This window comes from Carassius carassius, chromosome 34 (genome assembly GCF_963082965.1).
Source record: "Carassius carassius chromosome 34, fCarCar2.1, whole genome shotgun sequence".
NCBI classification, from domain to species: Eukaryota; Metazoa; Chordata; class Actinopteri; order Cypriniformes; family Cyprinidae; genus Carassius; species Carassius carassius.
In genome coordinates this window covers 20,261,527-20,288,042 of record NC_081788.1, presented here as the reverse complement: position 1 = coordinate 20,288,042, position 26,516 = coordinate 20,261,527, and the positions used below count along the sequence as shown (strand labels likewise).

At 37.1% G+C, this 26,516-nt stretch overlaps 1 protein-coding gene and 1 long non-coding RNA gene across 2 annotated transcripts in view; one reads left to right on the top strand and one right to left on the bottom strand.

Annotated features, from left to right (window-relative positions):
- The window catches only part of LOC132114685 (A disintegrin and metalloproteinase with thrombospondin motifs 10-like), a 70,036-nt gene extending 43,556 nt beyond the window's left edge, over window positions 1-26,480 (bottom strand). Inside the window, exons 1-6 of the mRNA XM_059522946.1 lie at window positions 26,279-26,480; window positions 15,973-16,294; window positions 10,363-10,721; window positions 8,576-8,735; window positions 2,920-3,122; window positions 2,086-2,169 (exon numbers count right to left, since the gene is read on the bottom strand). Coding sequence (XP_059378929.1) covers window positions 2,086-2,169; window positions 2,920-3,122; window positions 8,576-8,735; window positions 10,363-10,721; window positions 15,973-16,075 — 909 coding nt within the window. The 5' untranslated portion in view covers window positions 16,076-16,294; window positions 26,279-26,480. The remainder of the gene's footprint in view (window positions 1-2,085; window positions 2,170-2,919; window positions 3,123-8,575; window positions 8,736-10,362; window positions 10,722-15,972; window positions 16,295-26,278) is intronic.
- Window positions 22,747-25,599, top strand: LOC132115209 (uncharacterized). The gene is made up of 4 exons (XR_009425438.1): window positions 22,747-22,944; window positions 23,726-23,796; window positions 24,278-24,459; window positions 25,328-25,599. It is a non-coding gene; the product is annotated as an uncharacterized LOC132115209 (long non-coding RNA).
- Window positions 26,481-26,516: the final 36 nt, after the last annotated feature.

Sequence of the window (26,516 nt, the reverse complement as noted above, 5' to 3'; positions counted from 1 at the left end):
CGTTACTTTTATGAATAGGTAACGCTGTATCATAACTGATTACTTTTAATTGATGGTAACGTTGTAACCTAACTAACTACTTTCCAAAGTAACTATACCCAACACTGATCATCCCACAATCCAGTGCTCAGAATCCTAATTTTCCATGTTTCCTCTACCTCAGGGGTCGACGGGGTGTTCTCATCTGGAAACGAACCATGTTTGGTTCCACGAAACCTCAGCATACCATGCGGTAGTTATCTCAACATGGCTAAAACTGCTCCTAATGACCGGTCTCCCATCATTTGTCAAATGACATTATACGGAAAAAAATTACAGAGGATTTATTTTTAGCTGTCTGCGATTTGGGATCATTAATGTGTCACTAAATACACCGCAAAACCCCACTCCTGTCCTTTCCCTGCCCTGTGTCGTCTGTAGGAGCCTGTTTGAGGTCAGCATATTCCAGAGATCCCATGGAGCGAGCCAACTCGCTCATGTGGTGTCGTCATGCACCGCTCAGGACAGCGGCGGAAGTCTGAATGCATGACAGAGTCAGATTGATTGCATTAAATGCAGGCAGCAAAAACAGAAGCAATACAGTTTGGCTTCCCCTTAGATTTTGCTACACATTTTTTGACACATTTTTTAAAGGCCATGTATATTCATGAGTGTGGCAAAATGAGAGGTCACAATCAACAATAAGGCAGGTTCTCTGGACACAACCAGCGGAAGCAGGTAGTAAACAGTCCAGACTTTTGCAGACTGTCTCAACTGCCTCAGACTAGGACAATTTTGCCTTTAAATACACAAAAAAGGAATTCTTTGACAGGTGAAATAAGCTTATATATGTATGTGTTTGGCTGTCACAATCATGAGATTTTGTCTAATGAATAATTTGTGTATAAATAATTGCAATAAATATTGCTTATGTTGCTAGTAAGCTTATGTTCATGCACATGTTCTTGGAATTATACAATAAAGTGTACGTTTCATTCAGGATTTTACAAAGTTTTTAAATATTGCACAGGGCTAGAATTGCAAGAATGACTAAATTTGTGAAATATATTTTAATATGCAGTTTTATAGGAAATAAACTTCCTATAAAACTACATATAAGTATAAAACTACTTAATGTTGTGCAGCTTAATATTTTTTTAGAACTTGTGATACATTTAAGGTTTCTTTGATGAATAGAAAGTTCAAAAGAACTGTATTTAAATTAGAACTCTTGTCTAACAATCTAAAAGTCTTTACTGTCATTTTTGTTCAATTTAACACATCTTGCTGAATAATAATAATAAAAAAAACATACTGACACCAAACTTTTTAACAATTGTGTATTTCTATCCTAAATCCTGCATAAATTTTGTTTATGGGGTGCAGTGTAACAAGTGCTTATGCATCGGTTTAAAAAAACACATTATTTTCACATATTTTACCTTTATTCTACACCGCTGTTTCCATTCTTGTCAAAACAGTCTGTTGAGTTCCTGATTCCATGAAGCCCCTCCACAATGGGCTCTTATTGGTTAGCTGGCCCAGTGTGTTGTGATTATTACTACCATTACGGGTAGTTGCATGTTTCCAGAGGCAGAGTTTATGTAAACATCGGGTTAGTGATATCACAAACCCACGAAGAAGCTTGTTGTAGTCCCTACAAGCCTTTTTTGTAGTCCTTAAACAGCAATATCTTTGAAGAAAATATATCCCTTTGCATTGAACTTTGAGCGTTGTAACTATGCAGACGTTGTTTATGATCTAACAGCAACATTAAACACTAAAATTAAAAAAGTTAAATCATAATCAACCAACACTTTAAAATAAAGTTTAGCCAGAGTGCTGAATTCACAATGCATGTTAAACCATTGTTTATAATTTTCACAAATGATGCATGCACACCAGAAGTGTTTATATCTCACATAACCCACTGCTGCACAAGAAACAGAAACATGCTATCGTATTTCTATGTTTACTTAAAATGTCCCTATTTGAATGTAATGTGTGATTGGAATTTAAAGTGCACAAATACTGTGATCAGGCAAATGTAATATAAATGTAATATATGTTACAGACCCCTAGGCTAATGTACTTCAGTAATAGTACCTGGTCTTCCATCAGTAGAATAAGCCTCGTCACAACGATGTTCACTGCATTCCCCAGGCTAGAATCCTGGAACAGTTTGGCAACCTGACCTCCAGGGAAACAAGAAAAAACCAGTCTTAAAAATGAGCCAGTTGTCTGTTTTTAGACCTTTCTAATCCTGCTGTTTACTGTAAAGATGGACAGTTTACAGTCTACTATAAAACCAGTGCTAACTGCTGCGCTGGGGCCGCGAGGTGAGGTAATCCCTTCATTAAACACATTCCACAGGTGTGAAACTATTTGTAACAATGCCACAAATCGCCCATGGGGATAATAAATTGGAGAGAGAAATATGGATCTTCAGGGTGACAGAAGACAGTTACTTGGTTTTTATTAAATCATTATTCTCTGAGACAATACAAATGACCTGGATGGGTCAAACATCCTCTAAAGTTTCACTTAGTCTGTGGGACATTGCAGACTGTTCATTTTAGGTCTTTGAGTTTTTTAGGTCTTTTAGGCTCTCGAGCACAATGTCCAGCTTTCTTCCATAAAAAAGACAGCAACTGGAAACCAGGGGCAGTCAAATCCCAAATAAGCACCAAAAACATAATTTAACTTACATGCTGAATGCATATGATAGCTTTAAAGAACAGATAAAAATCTAAAATGTTGTGAAAATTTTCTTGAATCTTTCACATTCATTGTATAAAAAAAGGGCAGCTTGGACATTCTGCTATAAATAACTCTATGTGTAAAGAAAGTGATATAAGTTTCCAAAAGACATTAGAAGTGACAAGATTTTCATTTTTGTGTGAGCTATTCCTTTAAGCAACAAGGAGAGTTGAAGCTTACAATATTCATGACAGCCAGAATGTACTGCTCGATATCGTGACGGCCGTGATAGCTGACCATCATCTTGTCGGCCACCACCAGGGTTTCAACGTAGCGTTCTTGGCTGACAGAACGCTTCAGTGGTAACTGGCCCCGTCCCATCTGGTTGGGTGAGGGCTTTATTGTTCTCTGCCACCATCCATAGCTCTTACCAGGCTTCTCATCTAAAGAAAAAACATCCACAATGAGCAGAACTCTGTAGCTACAGTTTTTATTAAAATCTTGGGATGGAAATAGTTTGGCAATGTCCCAAATAAGTTAGATCTAGTTAGAGAGTCAGCATGAAATGTAAATTCACATTTTTTTCTACATGAATTCCTTGAGCTTCAGATGAAACAGCGACTTCTCCAATCATTAAGTGTGCTTAAACCCCAGCCCTTTCTTACAATCAACTACAGTACAAGCTCGCCATTAAAATCTACCTCCACTGATGGACAGAACCAAATTCCAAGTTTCACTCAGCTGTATGTCAATATGAGTGAAAATATCCATTGCTACTAGGGGTACACGATATATTGACTAGGGATATGCCGGAATCAAATTTTCCTGTTGCAATTAATTGCTCATGCTTTTATCACGGCAAACGGTATTATCACGGTATTAAAATTTAGTTAAAAAATAAAGTGCTCATAATACAGTATAACAGGTTAAAAAAAACAGTTTTTCTTATAACAAAAATAACAACATTTAAATACAATAAAGCAATACAGAAAAATATATAAAGTTAAAAGTTTTGCACCAATTAAAGTGCAAAAGAACTATAAAGACCCATAGGTATCACTTTACAATAAGATCTCATTAATTAACCATTAACATTCACAATGAGCAATAGCTACATTTGCTACAAAAGTTATTAATCTTTTAATAAAAATAGGTTTTAGTTCATGTTAGCTCATTAAATAATACAGGTGCAACTTTAGATTTTATCAACGTGTTATTAAATATTGGAATACCTAAGATAACTGAATGTTCAGAAGAATTTTTCATTGGCAGTTTATGTTAACTAATGAATTAATGTTAAAAATTAAGCCCTAATGTAAAATGTAAATTACCAATAAAAAAAATCTAAACAGTTTCAAACAATTTCTATGTCATGTTGTAGTCCAGATTAAAATAGCCTATTAAGATTAAATACTTAAGTATTTGGCACTGTGATGAACATCATAGCAAATACACAAATCTGATTGGTTATTTAAAATGATTAAATATGTTTTAGAAAGTAGGGCAGCTGGTTTATTTGCGGTGTTTCAAGGGTAAGGACTGCATTTTCTGCAGTTTAGCGCCATCTGCTGTCAGAGAGTGAATGTGCTTTCATTCAGCACGTCTCTCACATGTTCCTCCATGTGCTTCTCATGCGTGCTTGTTTACATCAGAGCAAACAGAGTCTTTCAAGCAGCATACAGCTGTGTTGTACATTTTGACCAGTTGATTGGAATAGTATTCTTAAAATGCATTCCAAATTCAGAATAATTGGTAATATATAATTATTCACGGTATTTAGAAGTGCCCACGATAACATTATTGTGCATATTAATTACCGTGATATATCGCATTACCAAATACCAGCACAAGTCTAATACTGACCGATCATTAATGCCCATCTCGTCAGTAAAGCCGGTTCTCTAATCAGTGGTAAATTCCATCAGGTGCGTGATTTCACAAAAGAGCAGCTGTTACTACACGGAGCCGTTGTTAACTGACAAGCTGTGCAAATCCATGTTCATTATCAGCTTGGATTTGCGCAGCTTGTCATTTTACAACGGCTCCGTGTAGTAACAGCTGCTCTATGTGAAATCACACACCTGATGGAATTTACCGCTGATTAGAGAACCGGCTTTACTGACGAGATGGGCATTAATCATCGCCCGATATATATCGTGCACCCCTAATTGCTACTTCCATTTTTTATGTGAATTTAATGTAACGATTAAAACGGGATACCATACATAATGAAAGACCCCATGAAAGATGAAAGATCTCATGGTGAGAGGACGCTGGCTCAGCTGGATGCCGCTTCTCAACCCATATGTTTTAGTTATTTGTTATTTTAAAATTTGTTTTATTTTGCTACCAACTTTTTAAATGATTTAATAGCCTATTAGGCCTACCTCTCATCTCAACATTTGAATGTGAGGTTCCTGTTGAGCTTGGATTGCTGATCGCTTCTGAGGTGATTCCTCGGCGTTCTTCTTGTTTCGAGTGGCGAGTGCCGGGTGCGGCACCTGAACGAGGCTGGAAACTGTGTCATCTCTAATCTGAAGTCGGTGTATGTCTGCGTGTGTGGATTCACCAACGGTCTGTTGCTCCTGCGGCCTCTGCATTCTAATTGCCGAACAACTCCCGCGACTCAGAGTGTTGCGATCTTCACAATTTTATCAGGATTCCATTGGATATAAGCATGCTGTTTCCTTTACTACATTCTTTTCACTGATGGTCTATGCTATAACTGGATCCTGTGGAACACTGGAATCAAGATTGTGGAACTCCAACATAAGGTACTCACATTCAGAGCTTTTTTCATTGGATCATCATCTGCCTCCCAGCGCCTGTATTATTAAAACTTTGCGATCAATCAAACTTTTGCATCGGCCAAGATATTTGCATCGTGGCTCCCGCCGATGTCTCTATCCTTCACCTGCTGGAATATATGTACTTCACTCCTCATTTAGGCGTTCAAGTCTTCTTAACTCTCGTGGCATCTGTTCATCTAACTTACATTTTCCTCAGAAAACGTTGCAGAATCGCGTAAAGAACGCGAGGTCTAAAATTAGACTCGCTCAATTAAATGTGCGTTCAATGAACAAGAAAGCCGCACTGCTTCACGATATAATATTGGATAGAAAACTTGATTTTCTCTGTCTCTGTGAGACATGGCAGCAACCAAATGACTTTTACAATCTTAATTTAGCCAAACCACCTGGATTCACCTACATTGACAGACCTAAACTCACTGGTAAAGGTGTTGGTCTTGCTATTCTATACAGATCTGATTTGTCTATTGCAGAAGTAACAATACCTGCTGTGTCATCTTTTGAATGTTTGACTATCAAAGTTAACTGCACTTCACCAGTACTAGTTGTTTTAATCTATCGCCCACCTAAGGCTGATGCGAGGTTCTTTTCTGAACTTGCAGAATTATTGACTCTGCTAAGTCCTATTTGTCCAGACATGCTGCTAATAGGGGACCTGAATATTCACGTTGACAATCCAAACTGTTCCTCTGCAGCGGCCTTCCTGCATGTGTTAGAGTGTTTTAACTTCATTCAACATGTTGACTTTTCAACTCATAAATCGGGACATACATTGGACCTATTATGTTCTGTGGGTGTTGGTATAGATCAGCTTTCAAAGGATGAAGTTAACTTTAGTGATCATAAATTACTGACAAGTGAATTGACCATCTCTGCCTCCCTGCAGTCTTCTAAACAGCGTGTCATATCCTTTAGAAATATTAAGAATATTGACCCTGAAAGGATTTCTAACCTTGTTGCGGAGCTTCCTGTGATTGGCTCTATTGACTGTTACAACTCTGCACTTTCCTCAATTCTTAATGTTGTTGCACCAGTGAAAGAACGAGTTGTATCTTTTTCCAAGTCGTCTCCCTGGTACACAAATGATCTGCGTGCACTTAAAGCTGAAGGAAGGAAGATTGAGCGGTTGTATAAAAAATCAGGCCTCACCGTTCACAAATTAATGTTTGAACAACACCAGCTGCAGTATCATCTTGCTTTGAAGACTAGCAGAGAGGCATATTACTCTCATGTTATCAATAAAGGTGCTGCTAATCCTAGGTCGTTATTTAAGACAATTGATAGCCTTCTCAAATCTCAAAAGAAAAGTGTCTGCCCTTCTGATGAGATGTGTAATAATTTTAACAAATATTTTACAGAGAAAGTTCAGAGTATCTATAGCTCCATCTCTTTTGACTCTCCTTTGCTGACTAGTGAGTCTTACTCAAAAAAACTACCTTCTACTGCCCTTTCGAACCTTACTACTGTCAATGTAGACAATGTTTTTAAATTGATCATGACTATGAGTTCAACCACGTGCTTTCTTGACCCCTTGCCTACTGAGGTTCTAAAAAAGTGTTTATCACATCTCTGCCCTTCCATCACTGTAATTATTAACAACTCCTTAGCCACTGGCCAGGTTCCTCCGGCCCTTAAGGTGGCCGCTATCACACCTGTTCTAAAAAAAACGGGCTGTGATGTTCAAAATTTAGCTAACTACAGGCCTATTGCGAACCTGCCCTTTGTGGCAAAGGTTCTTGAACGAGTTGTTGTTGGTCAGTTACGGCAATATCTGTCCAATAACAACTTATTGGAACCATTTCAGTCTGGTTTCAGATCTGGACACAGCACTGAGACTGCACTTGTAAGGGTCACCAACGACCTACTTGTTTCTGCTGACACTGGTGCTTGCTGCATTCTAGTCCTGCTAGACATTAGTGCAGCTTTTGACACTATATGTCATATTATCCTTCTTAACAGGTTGCGTGTTTTGTTAGGCATCTCTGGTGTTGTGTTCAAATGGTTTGAGTCCTATTTAGCAGACCGTTTTCAGTATGTTTGCATGGGGAAACATAAATCTGAGGCCACATTAGTTCAGCAGGGTTTCCCGCAGGGGTCAGTGCTTGGGCCGACTTTGTTCAGCATTTATATGCTCCCACTTGGTGACATTATCAGAAAATACGGTCTGAGGTTTCATTGTTATGCTGATGACACGCAGATCTATGTTAACACTCTCCCTGATCCTAATCTTGCAATCACAGCTCTGAGCGCATGTATGGAAGAAATTAAGTTATGGATGCATGCCAATTATCTTAAACTTAATGAATCAAAAACAGAATTTCTACTTGTTGGTATGCCGGCAGCCTTGCACAAGTTTAACTGTCAAAATCTGATCACTGATTCTGATTTACTGGCCCCTGCATCACAGGTGTGAAATTTAGGTGTTATTTTTGATTCACATTTGTCTTTTGATGCCCATATCAAATTGGTTTCAAAATCAGCTGTGTGTACTAACACACACAACTGTTCAGCAGCATATTTCCCCTGTTCTTTATGAACTCCATTGGCTTCCAGTAACGGCACGTATCGATTTTAAAATCTTGATTTTAACATATAAAGCCATTCATGGGATAGCACCGGAATACCTTTGTGATCTAGTTGTTCCTTACATTCCAAATCGTTCTCTCCGCTCATCTGACTCTTATGCTCTACAGCAGCCCACATTCAAATTAAAGTCGATGGGTGGTCGCTCCTTTACGGTTACCGCTCCACGGTTGTGGAATAAACTTCCATTTGCGATAAAAAATTCTACAACTCTGGACTGCTTTAAGAGGTCTCTAAAGACCCATCTTTTTAAAAATGCTTATTGTCTTTGAAGTGTATCTTATTTAGTTTTTTTTTTGTCTGATTTTTCTGTTTTTAATTTATTGTTTAATTTTCTTATATTATGTTTACTCTACTGTGTAGCGCTTTGGGTTGGAGAAAAGTGCATTATAAATAAAATGCATCATCATCATCATGAAATGGGTGGGCGCACACAATTTTATCTTGTGAGTTGATGCTTAAAAGGTTTAAAAAAACATCCTCATGGTCTTTTTAGTTCTTACCAATTACTCCACAGGACTGGTCCATGTTTTGGTATCTTAGAGATGACCGTTTGTACACCACATGGGGGTGCCCTTCTCTGCCATCCTCACTGGTGAAGTTTTTAACAGAAACCAAGGGTTCGATAAGGTACTCCTCACCTCCAGCCACAATGACCCCTTGCTGAAAAAACAAAACAAGAAACCATAGATTCAGATTAGCATGAATGGTCTGGCATTGAAATATATGACATGCTTTTGCTTGCACGTGAAAAAAACTAAACGGTTGGCCTCCCTGGGCAATCAGATTTTACATACTAGATACAATGAACTCCCTGACAACATCAAATCATCCCATCATTAGTCTCCCCTCTTAAATAATGAGCTTGTGCTGGGATTTCATCCTGGATGAAATGGGAACTCATGAAGGCTGGCCTAAGGATCTTAGCATGTTTTATTTCTTCCTCTCTTTATCTCTCTGTCACACTTTTCAAGTCCCCATAATCCTGTAATGTGCTTAGTGATGCTCTTGTGGACACTGAGCATTCCCTGATAAATTTAGTCATGCTACTCCGATCACCAATAATTAACCTGGAAGTTTCTTACCGCCTTCATGAGCAAGCTTAATCCTCCATTGTATTTACTTGTGTAAAAATGGTGAATTATCGAGCAGTCATTGAATAAGCACCTGTGATGCCAGGTAGTTGCATCGCCCAATACTGTATCCAGGATTTTCGATTTAACAGTATACTCAAAGGGTCTGGATAAACAAGCATTGGTCTTGACTTTTTAATGTTTACGCAGGTGTATTACCAGCTCGGGCAAGTAATGAGCAAGCCACAGCATGCTGCTTGTAACTAATCATTAGGCTATCATTAGGCTCCATAACACCTGCTTTTAGAGCTGAGCTTTACACCAGCTGGGAGAGACAGACTTTAGCAACATCTGCCCATTTCTAATCTACAGGGGAGCCATGACAACTCACTCGAGTATAGAAAGAAAGAGATCACTTTGTATAATACATCACTGCTTTAGCATACAGCATTATGGATATCATCTGAACCTTATGTGATGGAAATGTCTAACAAAGTACTAAAACCATTTAAAGGAATATTCTGGGTTTTATTTAACCAAAAAATTTATTTCCACTTGTTCCTCCGTTTCTTTAAAACAAGCGAAAACCTGGGTTACCATGAGATACTTACAACGGAAGTTAATGAAGAAATTACTTTATTCAGCAAGGATGCATTACTCTGATCAAAAGTTACAGTAAAGACAATTGTAATGCTATGTTACAATTATTTTAAAATAAATAAACGGTGTACTTCTGAAAAAAAAGTATCAGGGTATCCAAAAATTGATAATAATAAGATAATGATAATAATAAGAAATGTTACTTGAATACCAAATCAGCGTATTAGATGAATTTGAAGGATCATGTGATATTGAATACTGCAGTACCAGCTACTGAAAAATCAGCAATATAATGTATATTACACAGTAATATAATGATTAAAAACAGCTTTACAGTTCAAATCATATAAAACTTTGATTAAGACTCAATTTAAGTACTTTAATAAAATTATAAACTTCACATTTCTGCTGTATTCATCAATATTATGCCATAAATGCCATTGATTAAGCCTACTTTTATTGAACCTGGAATATTCCTTTAAGGCTATAAGTGTATCCCATTTTGTGGACTTCTGCGTTTGATGTTATAGACAGTGTATGCCTAGGTTAAGTGCATAGTAATGAGCACATCATTTGAAACACATCACCGTTTGCTTCACAATTCCAGAGACGCTCACCAGGCCATTACAGTTGCTAAGAGCCACAGAGCTAGAGTGAGGCTGGTGCTGCAGGTGACCCACATAGTGGCAACTGGGCAGGTATGGGTGACTCCAAGCCAAGCGCCCCCTCTTCCAGTATTCCACACGGAACTGTCGCGAGAGCAGTCCTCCCTGCAGCGTGAGGTTGAGCAAAAGGTCAGTGCTCGATGTGGAGAGTTGATAGTACAGCTGTGGCTCTGGAACGCTCTGCGTTTCTGTGCTACGCCGGTGTCGGCCATTCCTGTGAGAGATCTCCTCTTGGAATAGCGTTTCCCCATGTGGCCCCACACGCACTGGGATGGCGATCTCATACTGGTCCAAGCTAGACAGAAACTCAGCTGTGGAAACACATGAAATATCCTTTAGATTGATGGATGGAAGTTGAGTTAAGATTTAAACAATAAATAATTAAATGAACTGAAATAAAATATATTAATATATATATATATATATATATATATATATATATATATATATATATATATATATACAGGTCCTTCTCAAAAAATTAGCATATTGTGATAAAAGTTCATTATTTTCCATAATGTAATGTTAAAAATTTAACTTTCATATATTTTAGATTAATTGCACACCAACTGAAATATTTCAGGTCTTTAATTGTTTTAATACTGATGATTTTGGCATACAGCTCATGAAAACCCAAAATTCCTATCTTAAAAATTTAGCATATTTCATCCGACCAATAAAAGAAAAGTGTTTTTAATACAAAAAAAGTCAACCTTCAAATAATTATGTTCAGTTATGCACTCAATACTTGGTCGGGAATCCTTTTGCAGAAATGACTGCTTCAATGCGGCGTGGCATGGAGGCAATCAGCCTGTGGCACTGCTGAGGTGTTATGGAGGCCCAGGATGCTTCGATAGCGGCCTTAAGCTCATCCAGAGTGTTGGGTCTTGCGTCTCTCAACTTTCTCTTCACAATATCCCACAGATTCTCTATGGGGTTCAGGTCAGGAGAGTTGGCAGGCCAATTGAGCACAGTAATACCATGGTCAGTAAACCATTTACCAGTGGTTTTGGCACTGTGAGCAGGTGCCAGGTCGTGCTGAAAAACGAAATCTTCATCTCCATAAAGCTTTTCAGCAGATGGTAGCATGAAGTGCTCCAAAATCTCCTGATAGCTAGCTGCATTGACCCTGCCCTTGAAAAAACACAGTGGACCAACACCAGCAGATGACATGGCACCCCAGACCATCACTGACTGTGGGTACTTGACACTGGACTTCAGGCATTTTGGCATTTCCTTCTCCCCAGTCTTCCTCCAGACTCTGGCACCTTGATTTCCGAATGACATGCAAAATTTGCTTTCATCCGAAAAAAGTACTTTGGACCACTGAGCAACAGTCCAGTGCTGCTTCTCTGTAGCCCATTTCCTGCACACGCCTGTGCACGGTGGCTCTGGATGTTTCTACTCCAGACTCAGTCCACTGCTTCCACAGGTCCCCCAAGGTCTGGAATCGGTCCTTCTCCACAATCTTCCTCAGGGTCCGGTCACCTCTTCTCGTTGTGCAGCGTTTTTTGCCACACTTTTTCCTTCCCACAGACTTCCCACTGAGGTGCCTTGATACACCACTCTGGGAACAGCCTATTCATTCAGAAATTTCTTTCTGTGTCTTACCCTCTCGCTTGAGGTTGTCAATGATGGCCTTCTGGACAGCAGTCAGGTCGGCAGTCTTACCCATGATTGCGGTTTTGAGTAATGAACCAGGCTGGGAGTTTTTAAAAGCCTCAGGAATCTTTTGCAGGTGTTTAGAGTTAATTCGTTGATTCAGATGATTAGGTTAATAGCTTGTTTAGAGAACCTTTTCATGATATGCTAATTTTTTGAGATAGGAATTTTGGGTTTTCATGAGCTGTATGCCAAAATCATCAGTATTAAAACAATAAAAGACCTGAAATATTTCAGTTGGTGTGCAATGAATCTAAATATATGAAAGTTACATTTTTATCATTACATTATGGAAAATAATGAACTTTTATCACAATATGCTAATTTTTTGAGAAGGACCTGTATATATATATATATATATATATATATATATATATATATATATATATATATATACACATGTATATATATATAATATTTTACAATTTTGAATTTAAATGGTATATAAATGGTTACTAACAAGGCTTTTATTCAGTTGCAGTTATGTACTCTGACCGTGTCTATTGGCAAACAAAAGAGTTCACAGTGAAACCATGAAAAAGTTAGTAGCCACGGAAAAGAAAAGCAAGTTAGTTGCCCAAAGACCAAAGGCTGACTGTTGCTATGGAAATCCTGAAATTGTATACTTCCTGTTCCCAACAGTGGGCCTAGAGATTATAAGAGGTCCAGAGGCATGAAGATGAGACTTGTGCGTGACCTTGATTCAGCTTGTCTTACTACTTTCCGTAATCTCTCAGAGCTGCAGACGCACCGTATGAATTATATTAAATGTGGCATTGTGTACAATGTCAAGAGAAGGGCAAGTAACCTTAGAGAATACAGTCCATTTCATTAAACCTTCCAAAAGGAGGGAATGAAGGTTCAAACCAAGAAATTAATCTTTCCCTCCTCACAGCAGTTAATCAGACTGGGCCACTTAATAAGACTGTCTAATTACTGAATGAGCTGCTGCTTCTGAGGATTATTTTTAGGATTGAACGTGCAAAATGACATACTTTTTACATTTTACACCATAAAACATGAAAAGACAACTGAAATCCTTCTCACAATTAGTCAATTATAGTTATGTAGGCATGCATTATGTGTGACAATGGGTCAACATGTAAGCGGCATGAAGTGACAAAACTAGATTGCTTCTATTATAAACAACGAAGATGTTTAAACTGCAAGCAGGACACATATATTCAGGTGTAAAAGCAATAGTAAAACATACCACTCTGAATAACAGCCTAATAACAAAAAAAAAAGAATGAAAATAAACGAATAAAACACTTGCAAAGCATAAAGAGAGAGCCTAATAACAACGTCATTTTTAATATTATTATTATTTTCATTATTATTAATCATAAAACAACGATGTAACAATGTAACACATCACATGCTTGGATAAATCTGATATTAGAATTAATTTTTAATGCACATTAAGTGTTTTCATTCAGAATTAGTGATCTTCCAAAATTCACATAAGCACACTATTACATTAACTATAGTGATAGAACTTCAGCTAGTTTGAACGATTTTAAGTTGCTCTAGAGGGGCCATCCATGTACTAAAACTGTACTTTAAGTCACTCTGGATAAAAGTGTCTGCGAATTAGCCAAGCATAAAGGTAATCCAGCCTCTCTCTAACTTGAATCCAGACAGTCTCAATAACAGGAGTCAGGGGCACAGCTGGGTCTCACGTCAAAACATGAAAGCGGAGCTCAAACTGTACCACACTCTCAGCCCTCTGACCGCCATCAACCAGCACTATCTTAAATAAACATAAGGCCCACAATTGATGGAAGGGTACTCCCTGCCCTTACACCTACAGGGTGCACTGATCCTCCAGAGCCTTTGATGGGTCTTTAATCTCAACAAGGAACCCAAAGGAGGAGGATGCCTGTGTTACTTCCCCATAAACTCCCTTAACGTGGACTGAGCCCCATTAAAAGAATAAAGACTCTTTACTTTTGATTCAAATAAACCACCGCCAGGGTTTGAAAGTTTATTTTAGAAGGTTAAGGAGGAAAGGGAACAACCTTTAATTAGGACTGTGCAGGAAACTAAAGTGCCCCCCCCCTCCCCCTTTTTTAAACCAGTTTTCCTGTAGAAACCGGGCTGGAGAAAGAGAGAGAAGTCCACCTTTCCCAGATCATGTGCAACAGCTGCATCAAGTCAACGAGTGCACCCAGACTTGCGGAGAAGAAAACTCTTCCCTATGCCAGGCTAAGAAGTCGGTCTTTCTTGAACGGAGGCCCTGTCAGCGACTAAAAACCCATCCATATCCTGTTTGTGTACCATCTGCCACACTGCTATTTAGACTACAAGAATTAATTATATGCCTGTGGTGACTGGTCACTGCATGTGGTGAGATTATACATAAACTCAATGCTCTGCTTTAATAACTGTACACTACATGATTTAACACTGGTTATGGGAGGGAAAAATGTGTTATTAAACTATTATTAAGCTATTCATAGGTCAAAAAAATTTAGTTTTTATAGCAACTACAGCTGGTCTGCAAATTTGTCCCTTCCGCCTTTTGAATAAACACACAGAAACTCAGCCAGACATGCTCACACGCTCGAACTGGACCAGACGATGAAATCATATCAAATCATTATTATGTAACATTTGTATCTCTTTAATAGAACTTTATTTTCTATATATGAAAGACAATATAGCATGTTTCAATATGTTGAGCAAAAACAAACAAAATTTCTCTCTGAATCAGTTACAAACAAACATTTATATCTCTTTAAATCTTATATATTTGAAAAGACTTAACAGGATTAATATAATTTGCAGAAATGAACATTTTGATGTGGGATGTCTAAAAGGTGCCTCATTTCTCGTCAGAGAGATAACTGGGTCACTAATTGAATGAAAAGAGACAGTGGTCGGTTTCATGGAAGATGGGTCATCAAGTATGGCTGGCTCTTGTGATGGCTATCTGACATCGCAGTGAATGTGTTCCTGGTTGTCTAAATAGTTTGTTACTGTTCAAGGCTTGAGACTAACAATTCTGTTTTATGCCTTGATGATCTGCAGTTGATGATCGGGTAACTTCTACTGCAAAAATAAGCATGTTTAAATGCCAACCTGTCCTCCAACCAATACGCTCATATAAGTCGTTTGTCCAAATCCCTGAAATACGACCCATCAGAGCGTATACTACAATTGCGCCCCTATCGGCAAAAGGTCGTTTTCATATTAATGTTTTGTACTCTTTTATTTGCACTCTGATGGTCATTTTTTGTTGGAGGACAGGCTCTTAAATGCACTAAAAGTTGATTTCAGTCTGACTAAAGTAATAATTAGTCTTTATTAGTAAAATCGAAATAGTAGTCCGTTTTTCTAATTATGAGATATTCCTAATTATGTTCAATATGGTTTTTCAGTGGCCAATAAAGGCACGTTACCATTCAGTAAGATTTTTTTTTAAATACTTTTATTTAGCCAGGATACATTAACTTGATCAAAAGTGATGGATTTTGTGTTTTCCACAAAATATTAGGCAGCACAACTGTTTTCAGCATTCATTATAATAAGAAACTGAGCAGCAAATCAGAATATCAGAATTTTTTTTCTAAAGGGTCATGTGAAAAATATTCAGAAATATTTAGCTTTGCCGACCCAGGAATAAATTAAATTGTAAAATATATTAAAAACAGCTATTTTAAAGTATTAGAATATTTCACAATATTAGTGTTTTACTGTATATTTGATCAAATAAATGCAGCTTTGGTGCACATGAGAGACTTCTTTCAAAACTTTTGAATGTTACAAGAAGCTGGGTGGCAGCTGCCCGCTTCAATGCATTTTCTCGGCAGCAAATGGTTGCCAGAATGAAAAGAACACTTATTCTTCACACTATTTACTTAAACTTAATTACAATAAAACAATCAGGAATCTCACCTTGAGACTGAGCAAACTCCTCAGGACTCCAACTCTTTGACATTCCACTGGCAACCATGGCGATGATGCCAACGAAGGCCAGACTCCTCCACACCGTTTCCATGGTTACTACAGCAAGCTTCAATGCGGTGTCCAGCCCTCTGTCCCAACATGTCTTCTGCCCTCTGACAGCCCCACGCTCACCAAAGTGACTCACAGAATTTTGGAGCCATCAGGGCTTCACTTCTACGTGGATCCTGACACTTCACCTCTCAGGGTTGGAGGTAGCCTTGGGCAGTTCCAAGATGTGTACAACCAGGGATCATAAATATGAAGAGCCTCCCTATTGAAAAACAAACATGTTAGATAGATGCAAAATAAATATTGCATATTGCCTTGGGAGGCTGTTGTTTGCATCCTGTTGCTAGAGCTAATCAATCATTCCTTCTTTCACATTCAAGAGGAAAAGGGAAAAAAACGCTTTCTAAACTGCTGGCCGCTGTTTCTCTTCACTCTGTCCTTCACAGGAAGAGTGCAAAAGAAAGGAAAGCATTGTGGGGTGAGGAGGGCAATCTGAAGTCTGGGGCCGGCTATAAAAAAAAATGTCCTAATTTGAGAAATACCCCAAGAGGTGCTTGTGTGGCACCACAGTTTTAATGGGACACAATGAGAGAGAGGAAGCCATATTTGGCTATGTAATGCACACTGTTATAATGTCATACTGTATAATGCCTACTATTTTTGATCATAGTATGTGAATGCACACACAACATTGTTGTCATGCTACATTTATACACACAAAAACACAAAGTATTTAGTTTGGTTACATTTATTTATTTAGCAGATGATTTTACCCAAAATGACTTTTTTGAATAATCTCAGAAAACTGGTTATTTTTGCAATTTACTGTAGAAATTAATGTAATAATGACATGTAAAGTAAAGAAAATACATTTTACACTTGTAAAAACTGTGGTTGAATCTGCCGCACTGGAAATGGAAGGTTAATTCAAGCAATCGCTGTTGAAATTATCTGCAATTCATTCATCACATTGAAAATTATAGGTTAAGTGCATTGCATTGTGGGATAACATCTTCCTTGCAGCGTGATTTGATTGTATACTGCACTTTCATTGGTCTTTCACTTTCCACACTTTTATTCAAATGTCATGCATAAAGAAAAACTGCATATTTTGCTCAGTATACACATTGCATACTGCAAGTATAATATGAGTAGTATGTTATTACGCCCTTTCAAACATGGCAATGCACAAGTTTCAGACATTTTTCCATTTTCTTTATCAGCAATATGATCATCATCAACAAAAGCTATTCAACCTCATTTACACACTCCTTTTTTTCATTATCTATCGATCCCTCACTCCATGCTTTCTGGGAAGAGGTAGAAAGAGATTCCATGCAAACTCTGATGGGTGTAAAGAAACCAAATTCAGACAAAGGTAATCAAGAACAGATGAGAAATGATTTGGCAACATAAGGATACAAGTTGCTTCCTGAAGAAAAAAGGATGAACTCAAACTTAAGAAAGAAGGGGGAAAAAGTTCAGAGGGGTTAAGGATGAGGAAAGGTAGAACATTTGTGAAAGGGTGGGAAAAATAATATAGAGTCCATCAAGGATAACTATTCCTGACTTGTGCAACAAAAAAAAGACAATGGCCAAATAAGTGTGTGTGTGCGGGAGCTCTGTCTAATTTTTACGGAAAGACTGTTTTGGAAATCTATTTGAAACCACTGTGTGAAACACAACCAAGATTTTTTGTTGCCACAAAATAAGCCATGTTAAACTGGTTGACAATATTCTACATTCTCCTCCATTAAAAATCAATCACTCTCCGTTTCCATTGAAAACAATGGCAGCAACAAATAGGTCAGGACCCAAAAGTGGCCTCAGAGGCTGATGCTGGTTTTAAGTTCCCCTCATTTCCTATGGGCTGCATTGAAACAGCTTAAGTACAGCAAGTAATCTTAAAACACTAAGAGGTCTTTGTCCCCTACAAATAGTGATGGTATACATGCCCCTGTGCTCTCCACACCCTTTCAACCCTCCAGGATTTTACTGTTATTTCCTGCTTGGCAAAGCCTCTTTACATTTACATTTAGTCATTTAGCAGACGCTTTTATCCAAAGCGACTTACAAATGAAGACAATGGAAGCAATCAAAATCAACAAAATAGCAATTATATACAAGTGCTATAAAAAGTCTCAGTCAGCTTAATGCAGTACACTTTTTTAGGCTTTTTAAATAATATAATAAATAAAAAGAAAACAGATATAATAATAATTAATAATAATAATAATTCCTTACATTTAAATATTGTTTTCTAAGCACTCAAAGCGCATTACATAACACATAATAGAAAAAGAATAGAGCAAGCTAGTGTTAGAGGTCTTTTTTGCTTTTGTTAACTGTATAATACATGAAAAGAAAGCTGATAGAATACAAAAAGATTAGAAAGCTAGTTTTTTTTTAAGAAAACAAGCAGTAAATGAATAGAGTGCAAGTTGTTTTATAGTGTTTTTTTTTAAAGAATAGAGTTAGAATAGAGAGTGCTAGAGTTAGAGGGTCAAATAAAGATAGAAGAGATCTATTTTTGCAGATTCTTGAGGACTAAGTTGGGCAGGTCATTCCACCAGGAGAGAACATTTAATTTAAAAGTCCGTAAAAGTGACTTTGTGCTTCTTTGGGATGGCAAAATCAAGCAACGTTCACTTGTAGAACGCAAGCTTCTAGAAGGCATATAAGTCTGAAGTAATGAATTTAGGTAAAGGGGTGCAGAGCCAGTGGTGGTTTTGTAGGCAAACATCAATGCCTTGGAATTTTATGCGAGCAGCTATTGGTAGCCGATGCAAACTGATAAAAAGAGGTGTGACGTGCATTCTTTTCGGCTCATTAAAAATTAATCTTGCTGCCGTGTTCTGGATTAATTGTAAAGGTTTGATAGAACTGGCTGGAAGACCTGCCAAGAGAACACGTCTTTACTTGCATTACCTCTTTTTAGAGTCTTGTTGTATTGTGAAGTTACAAAACTGAGATCGGTGGTTTTCTTCAAAATCTTGTCTTATCTAAATCTTGCCAAAGAAGGTCATGAAGTGTCACAAACTATGTGGCATTGAGGCTTGATCAACCCAAAAGTCCAACATTATGTTATAATAAGTGCTAGGAACTAAAAATTGTTAGTTTCTTTTATATTTTTAGGGTTAATATTATTTCTCACAGTCTGTATACGTTCAAAAATATATTGTAGTAAAATACTTTCTCTGTACTATTTATTCAGCCATGACACAATGATACTGAATCCACAGTGTAAAATACCAGTCCTTTTTAGGGAATCAAAACCTATAGCACAACCAGTGTAAGCCAATTTCCAAACAAATGACTCTAATGACGACTTGGTTCTTTTTAGCAAGTCAACAAAATGAATACATTTTTATTTGCTTAATACACAGTTAAGGTGTGATCAGTGTTATATTTGTATATATAGTTACAGTGCAACTAGTATTGCAAGATTGTAAAACTAATTAATAGTTTGAGCCGTTTCTTTTCAGTGAATCATAAACTTCCTGAATGAAAGATTCTAATGAGTTGGTTCAAAATAAATAAATAAATAAATCGTTTGTTGGTTATTTGTTATATCTATACATAGTCAGGGTCAATTAAGAGTCATTAATGGAGTCATAAGTGGATTCATAAACATTAAGAGGAATCAGAATCATTCAGTTCCCATCCCCATTATATAAAACAATATAACAGAAATTGTGTAAATAAGAGGAAATAATAAACTTTTCCAGTGAATGATTCACTTGTCCATCTGCAGTTTGTTTTGTGATAAAAAACACCGGCCTACAAAACAGGACAAGGAGTTCAAGCCACAGAGGCCACAGGAAGAAATGACCTATAGAGAAAAATCTTCTCCAAAAAAATTGCCTTGAAGGAGTTAAACTTCATAATTGGCTACTCTTGGGTACAAATCAAGAATGAGAAGCATCTGCAAGCTGCAGATGGCATCTCAACATACACTAAATGTTGCATGAAATTTCAGGAAGGGCCTGTTAGTGCAGACATGAGGTACGAGAATAAGTGTGATCTGAGATGGCAAGAAGCATTTTGTGATTTCAGACTACCCTTGAGACGGGGAGCCATCAGGCACGAGTGAAACACTGATAATTAAACCCATATGACAGACTGAATGTAAAGCCCTCTCTGCAGTGGAGAAATCTTGGGACTCAATCCATTCTGGAAACTAGTCTCTCTTCATCAAAATTTGGATGACATATGCTGAGCAGAAAGCTTCCTCACTATAGCTTGACACTGCACTGTAACAGTACGAAAGAGCCACAGACCACTTGCCTTCACAAACACTGTCTTACCCACTCACAACAAGACTTGACTTACACAAACCAGAGGATTCAAACTTGGAAAAGACCCCAAAAACAAAAAGTTAGTGCATCACACTTCTCAGTTAATTTTCTTCTCGCTCTTTAAAATAAACAAAGCACAAAAAGAGAATTAAGATAATGATCACCAATGCACTGTCTTCAGAAGTGACTTATGGAACAAACGGTAATGAACTCTAAATCCATCAACAGAGACCATAATGTGAGAGCTATTCATGACCGGCTGTGGAGCATGAACATTTTAGTCAGCTCACAAACCCCTGAACCAGACTGATTTTTCTACACCAACCATACAAACTCACTTTGTTTTCCCTTGACAAAACAATACATTGTTTATTTAAAGACCTAAAAAATGAGCCTTTTCAGTTTTCTCACGGTGTTCATGGTGTTCACCAGCAGAGGGAGGTAGTCTAGTGCAGGGGTTTTCAATCTTTTAGATGTCACAGACCCCCAAATATGATCATCCTTGTGTGAGAGACCCTCATGCTAAAATTCTAAAGGCAGGTATATTTTCATGTATAGACGAATAGAATATTGTGTATATTACAAATACATGTATAATTTCTATCATTTCATTATTTTTTTTACTCACTATAATAGCCTATGTATTAATTGTTTATTTAAATCTTTTTAGTTATTTAGTTATGTAATTTTAACTTTAATTTCTTTATTTCTTTTTTTATTTCTTTATTTTTGTTTGAAAACCCCTGGTTTAATGGATCAACTAGTGATAACCCAAAGATTTAACACAAAGCATTTGGCAGCTCCTGGAAGAACAGCAGATTTCCCACACTATTTGACAAATGAATTTCCATTATTATTCAAGATATCATTTCCATTCCAATTTCAAGTCCCGGAAATTTTATTTTTTGATTTATTTATTTTTAACCTAATTATTTTCCATAAGCATGGGAGCCATGGACCAGTTCTTGTTAACTCAGCTAAAAAAGTTATTTGCAAATCAATACGCCCTGCGAGAACAAACATAAGGCTATGTCTGATATCAGAGTCTAAAGTGTAAATAAAGTGTTCCTGTAGCTCAAGTGGTAGAGCATTGCATTAGCAAGAGCAAGGTTGAGGGTTCAAATCCCAGGGAACACGTTAGGAGAAAATTGTTAGCTTGAATGAAATGTAAGTTGCTTTGGATAAAAGCATCTGCTAAATGCATAAATGTAATTTAAATATAAGACTTGTAGTTTCCAGCAGCTACCCTAAGTTGCTATCCATCACAGGTAGATGCACACGGACAGGCATGGAGTTGCTCCAGGAGAAGTGCTCGCTCTACCTCAGCGGTTCCCAAACCTATTCCTGGAGGCCCCCCCAAAAGCACACACTTTGAATGTCTTATCTGACCAGAGGTGGGTAGTAACGAGTTACATTTACTTCGTTACATTTACTTGAGTAATTATTTGGGGTAACTAATACTTTTCGGAGTATATTTAAAGATGGGTACTTTATACTCTTACTTGAGTAAATTTTGGGGGAAAAATCTGTACTTTTACTTCGTTACTGTGGGCGAAGCTCCTCTCGTTACTTTATCTTAATGTAATAAATGTTATAAATGCTTCAGTTTAAAACGCGCCGTCTACTTTTCTCTGGGCAATGAGCGATGCCCATTCGCGAATGATTCATTCTTTTGAGTCAATTCTGTTCAAAGGCTTGATCAAACCAATTGGCAAACGAGTGAATTGGTTCATGAATCAGTTTGAATGAGTCGTTCAGTTCCCTGCCGCACGCGCTGAGCATCTGAAGTGGTTCACTCAGAGTTGAAAACGTGGCTGGAACTGCACTGAATTGAAAGCAAATCTGCAAAGGCTATTATTTGCTAGCGATGGAGATCCTTATTAGATGAACACTGCATATGCTGTCTACTGTTTAACAGGTAATAACTTGGGCTACACTGTAACAAATTTCTGTAGTTTTCACAGCATTATTACTGTAAAACGGGCAAATGCTTACTGTAAAACCTGTATACAGCATGTTACTGTAGATCTGCAAAGCATCATGGTCAATTTTCAATGGCGGGAAAATTCTACAGTAAAAATATTTTTTCTGTAAATCACAATACAGCAATTTAGAGGATTTTTTTTTCCAGCCATGGAAAGCTGAAAAGCTAGATTCCACACTTTCATTGGAATTTTAACTTCAGAAAGGTAACTTTGCTGATTTATTTCCACAGTTTACTCTAGTCAAGTTAACTATTTGTTCAACTAATTCATTATTTATTATTATTTTGTTCAAGAATGCACTGAGAGAGAGAGAGAGGTAAAATAGCGGGACACTTCCTAGTAAACTCGTGTCTTGTGTTCATTTTATTACCAAAAAAAAAAATTTTGCATAATTTTGATCGATTTTCTAATCTGGCAACATTCGATAACGTCATCAGTTTAGAGAAGGATAGCATTGTTGAATAAAAATTAAATTGGAATTGTGTATGTGATGTGTCTGTTGGTGCACTAGCCGGTGTTTTCTCTAGCCAGCTAACGTCAACTGTCACCGCCGACATCGCGTGCGTGCGCGTGAAGCAGTGAAGCCAAGCCAGCCGACTCCAGGGACTCGACAGAAAACGCAGTTAGAGGTAAGACTTTAGACATTTTTCATAGGTTCATCATTTTTCTGAACTTCATCGCAAGTCAAACCGCAGAAACGAGATTGTTGATAGTCTAATTTGAAGTGCCATTCCCTACATGTGGGAGCATATAATGTATAAAGATTTGTCTTCTCTGGCAACATTAACGTACATTTATAACGTCTTCAGTTTGATTAAAGAGTAACGTTTAGCATTGTTGAATAACATTAATTTGAAATTGTGTATTTGATGTCTGTGCTGACGCGGTAGCCGTTTGAATAATCTCACTCGTTTTTTTTTTTTTTTTTGCTTGCTAACGTTGGCGCCTGAAGAATCAGACATTTAAGCGGGCCGATTCGAAAGTTTTATTCATTCGAGAGTTTTATTCATGATACGTGGAAGCATAATAATATACTCGCACTGTATTAAGATTTTTCAAGATCTTACTCGTATTTTTATTTACCATTTGGTTCATTTCTTGCAACAAAGAGGCCTTAACAATCAATCCAGGTCATTTAATTTACATAAATTACATGAACTAGCATGCATACAATGTTTTTCAAATGCAAACAATGTTGTTTCTCTTCAGACACAATCCCTAGAAAGTGCACATAAAACGTGCAAACATTAAGACATTTTGTGCGTTGCAAACACATATGTACCGATATTACTCAAAACCTAAACCAGCTAACGTTAGATCTCAAAAGTGTGTATTGCCACACACTTTTTCTTATAAATATTGTACTTGTGATTTCTAAAAGTGTTTTTTTCTGTTTATTTTGTGTTACAGGAAACTTCCACCCAAGCAGACGTTGAGGCCCAGATTTCCCTGCCAAGCACTCTTAAGACTCATCATGCTCGGTAAGATCCCAGCACTACACATACACAATAGATCCCAATTTTAAGTATATATGTATATTAAGTGTTAAGTATATTTGTATCGATTCACTGTGTGTGAACAAGGTTTTACGTCATTTTGCACTTAGATTCCAAAAATCTCTAGTTGTCACTGATCCAATAGAAAAAATGAGGTCAATGCATGTATAAAGGCAAAATGCTTTCAAAACTTCATTTTAAAAGGTCACACTTACTCATCATGTGTAATCCATGTCTCCAGTATTCTGTTATATGATCAGGACTTTACAGACACCCAGATTTTTACTAAATGAAGTGCACAAATTCTGCACCGATACATGTGCATACATGTGCATACATGTGCAGGTACATTACCTGGCTGTGCATTAGAGGATGTTATGAAAGTGAACTGTGTAGCAAAGTTTTTTTGCCAAACAGTAAACCATATCAGATTGAATGCTGTGCAATCTCAACTTAATTTTTTTAGGAGAGTCCATTCTGGGGGCAAATAGGTGGATGCTTTCCATCGAGTGCAGAGTTCTCCAACCAAATCCAACTGAGTGACCGTTCCGAATTCACTTCTGCTCTGGCTGTGCTTTTTGCATCATACTATATATTTAACATGGAATATCCTGCGGAGGCAGCCACTACATTAGAATTTATCCAGAGGTAAGCACTTATTTGTTGTTGATATATTTTTGACTAGGAATGGGAACAAATATTTGAGTACTCATTCTTTAACCACCTACCTGATTAGTAAAATACTTCTCAAAGTGTTTATTTGGGTTTATATGGACTGTTGTGTAATTTTTAAACATCAAACTTTTATTTTAACTCACCATGCAAATAAAGTACTTGGTTTTTAGAGTACTTGACTTCTAAATTACTCAAAATTCCCATCTCTCCCATTGTGCTCACTGTAATGAGCATATAAAATATCAAAACTTAAAATATTTACTTAAAAGACCATTTGTGAAGCTGTTTCATGACTAACGTCTATGAATGTTGCGATATGATTTTGTCAAAGTTAAATAGACAGACAAATTGAAAGGTCGCGATGACCGAGATCATCGTGCAGCTCTCTTGTATAATCTCTCTCTCAGCATCTAAGCAGGGCAAAAGCTTTTCAGTGTGTTCAGTCTCATGTCTCTTCTGCATGTCCACTCTGGATGTTACGACACTTTAATACTCATAGATAACGACACATTTCATCCTCTCTTGGAACGAAAGTGGCTAACTTCTGTCAACCTCATCTACAAGCAAGGACATAGATTTTCGATTCTGTAATAAAAAAATTTTTTAAAAACGATTTTAGAATCTATGCAATAGCTAGGTGAATCGATTTTTCTCTCCAGGACCTAATATGTGTGTTTTAAGGAAGAGTTTTGGTTTATAGAGAAGTGGACATTGTATTACATGTTGTATTACACATTGATTGGCTAAATCAAATGATCTAATCAAACTTTTATATATTGTCATCAACCCATCTGTCTTGCTTATAAACCTTTCCATTGATAATTAATTTCTTCCACTGCAGGGTAGAAGACTCCAGCCCAGGAAATTGACTAATTCAGGGCCGTTTCTGAAGAAAAATACAGTTCTGGGAGAAAAACAACATTCAGGGACCAAATTCTACTGTTTGAAATCCTGCTGTTTTTAAATAATTTAATTTGCCTTTTATGCATTCTAATTTTAACCGAACATTTTAATACATTTGAACAGGATTGATTTGTATGTTCAGAAAAGTGTTGTTGTATACAAAACGAAATGAAATGTTAACAGAAAAATGTTTACCTACTGAAGATTTTTTTTTTTGCTATGTTATTTTTATTTAGTGTGAAAAGTTATAAATAAATGGCATTTTTGTGGCAAAAACAGTGTCTTCATTTTACAGTACACAAAATTAATGCTGTAATCCTTATTACAGTAGTAAAATATATGAGGCGATGAAACACAGTACTGTGATTATTACTGTAAAAAAGTTTACAGTATTCTTAAGGTTACTGCAATTAAGTTTACAGTAAGAATGCTGTGAAATTAACTACAGCAACTTACTAGCTAATTGCTGCCAGCAAGTTACTGTAAATTTCACATTATTCTTTTTACAGTGTACATTCGATTACAGTACACGATACCTCTGACATTAGTTTGTTGTACGTATGTGGCTTATAACAGAGGGGAGTCAAGTTGAATGCAGCTTCCAAGAGACAAAAAATAGCAGATTAAGATTTTATTAATTTTAATAAAATTTTTATTAAAAGTACTAGTACTATTAAAAGTACTATTAAATAAAAAAATTTATTTTGCTGCTGCCTTCATCATTTTAGTTTCATATAACTGCACGTAACAAACTGACTGCAGAAAATACATGCATATGTATTCCTAAAAGGTTTGTGTTAAAATGATGATAATGCACGGTGGCAATGCATTCATTTGCATTCTTCTATAACATAGGTATAAAGAAACTGTCGTTTGACAACGACCTTACCGTTTAATATGTCCAGGAACGGGCAATTTGGCGACCCTGAGCTTTTTCGACCTCCGTCTGTTTTGTCGTCTTCCTTCAGCACCACGTAGTTCTCTGCCACATACTGAGATGAGCCGGTGGACGGTGCTCTCTGGTGCTACGTGGTTTCTCTGATTCCTTCAGTCTCGCCACTGAAGAGGGACTGCGCTTTAGTGACGTCCTATTCGTGACCTATCCGAGTCGTTCTTTTGAACAGGTT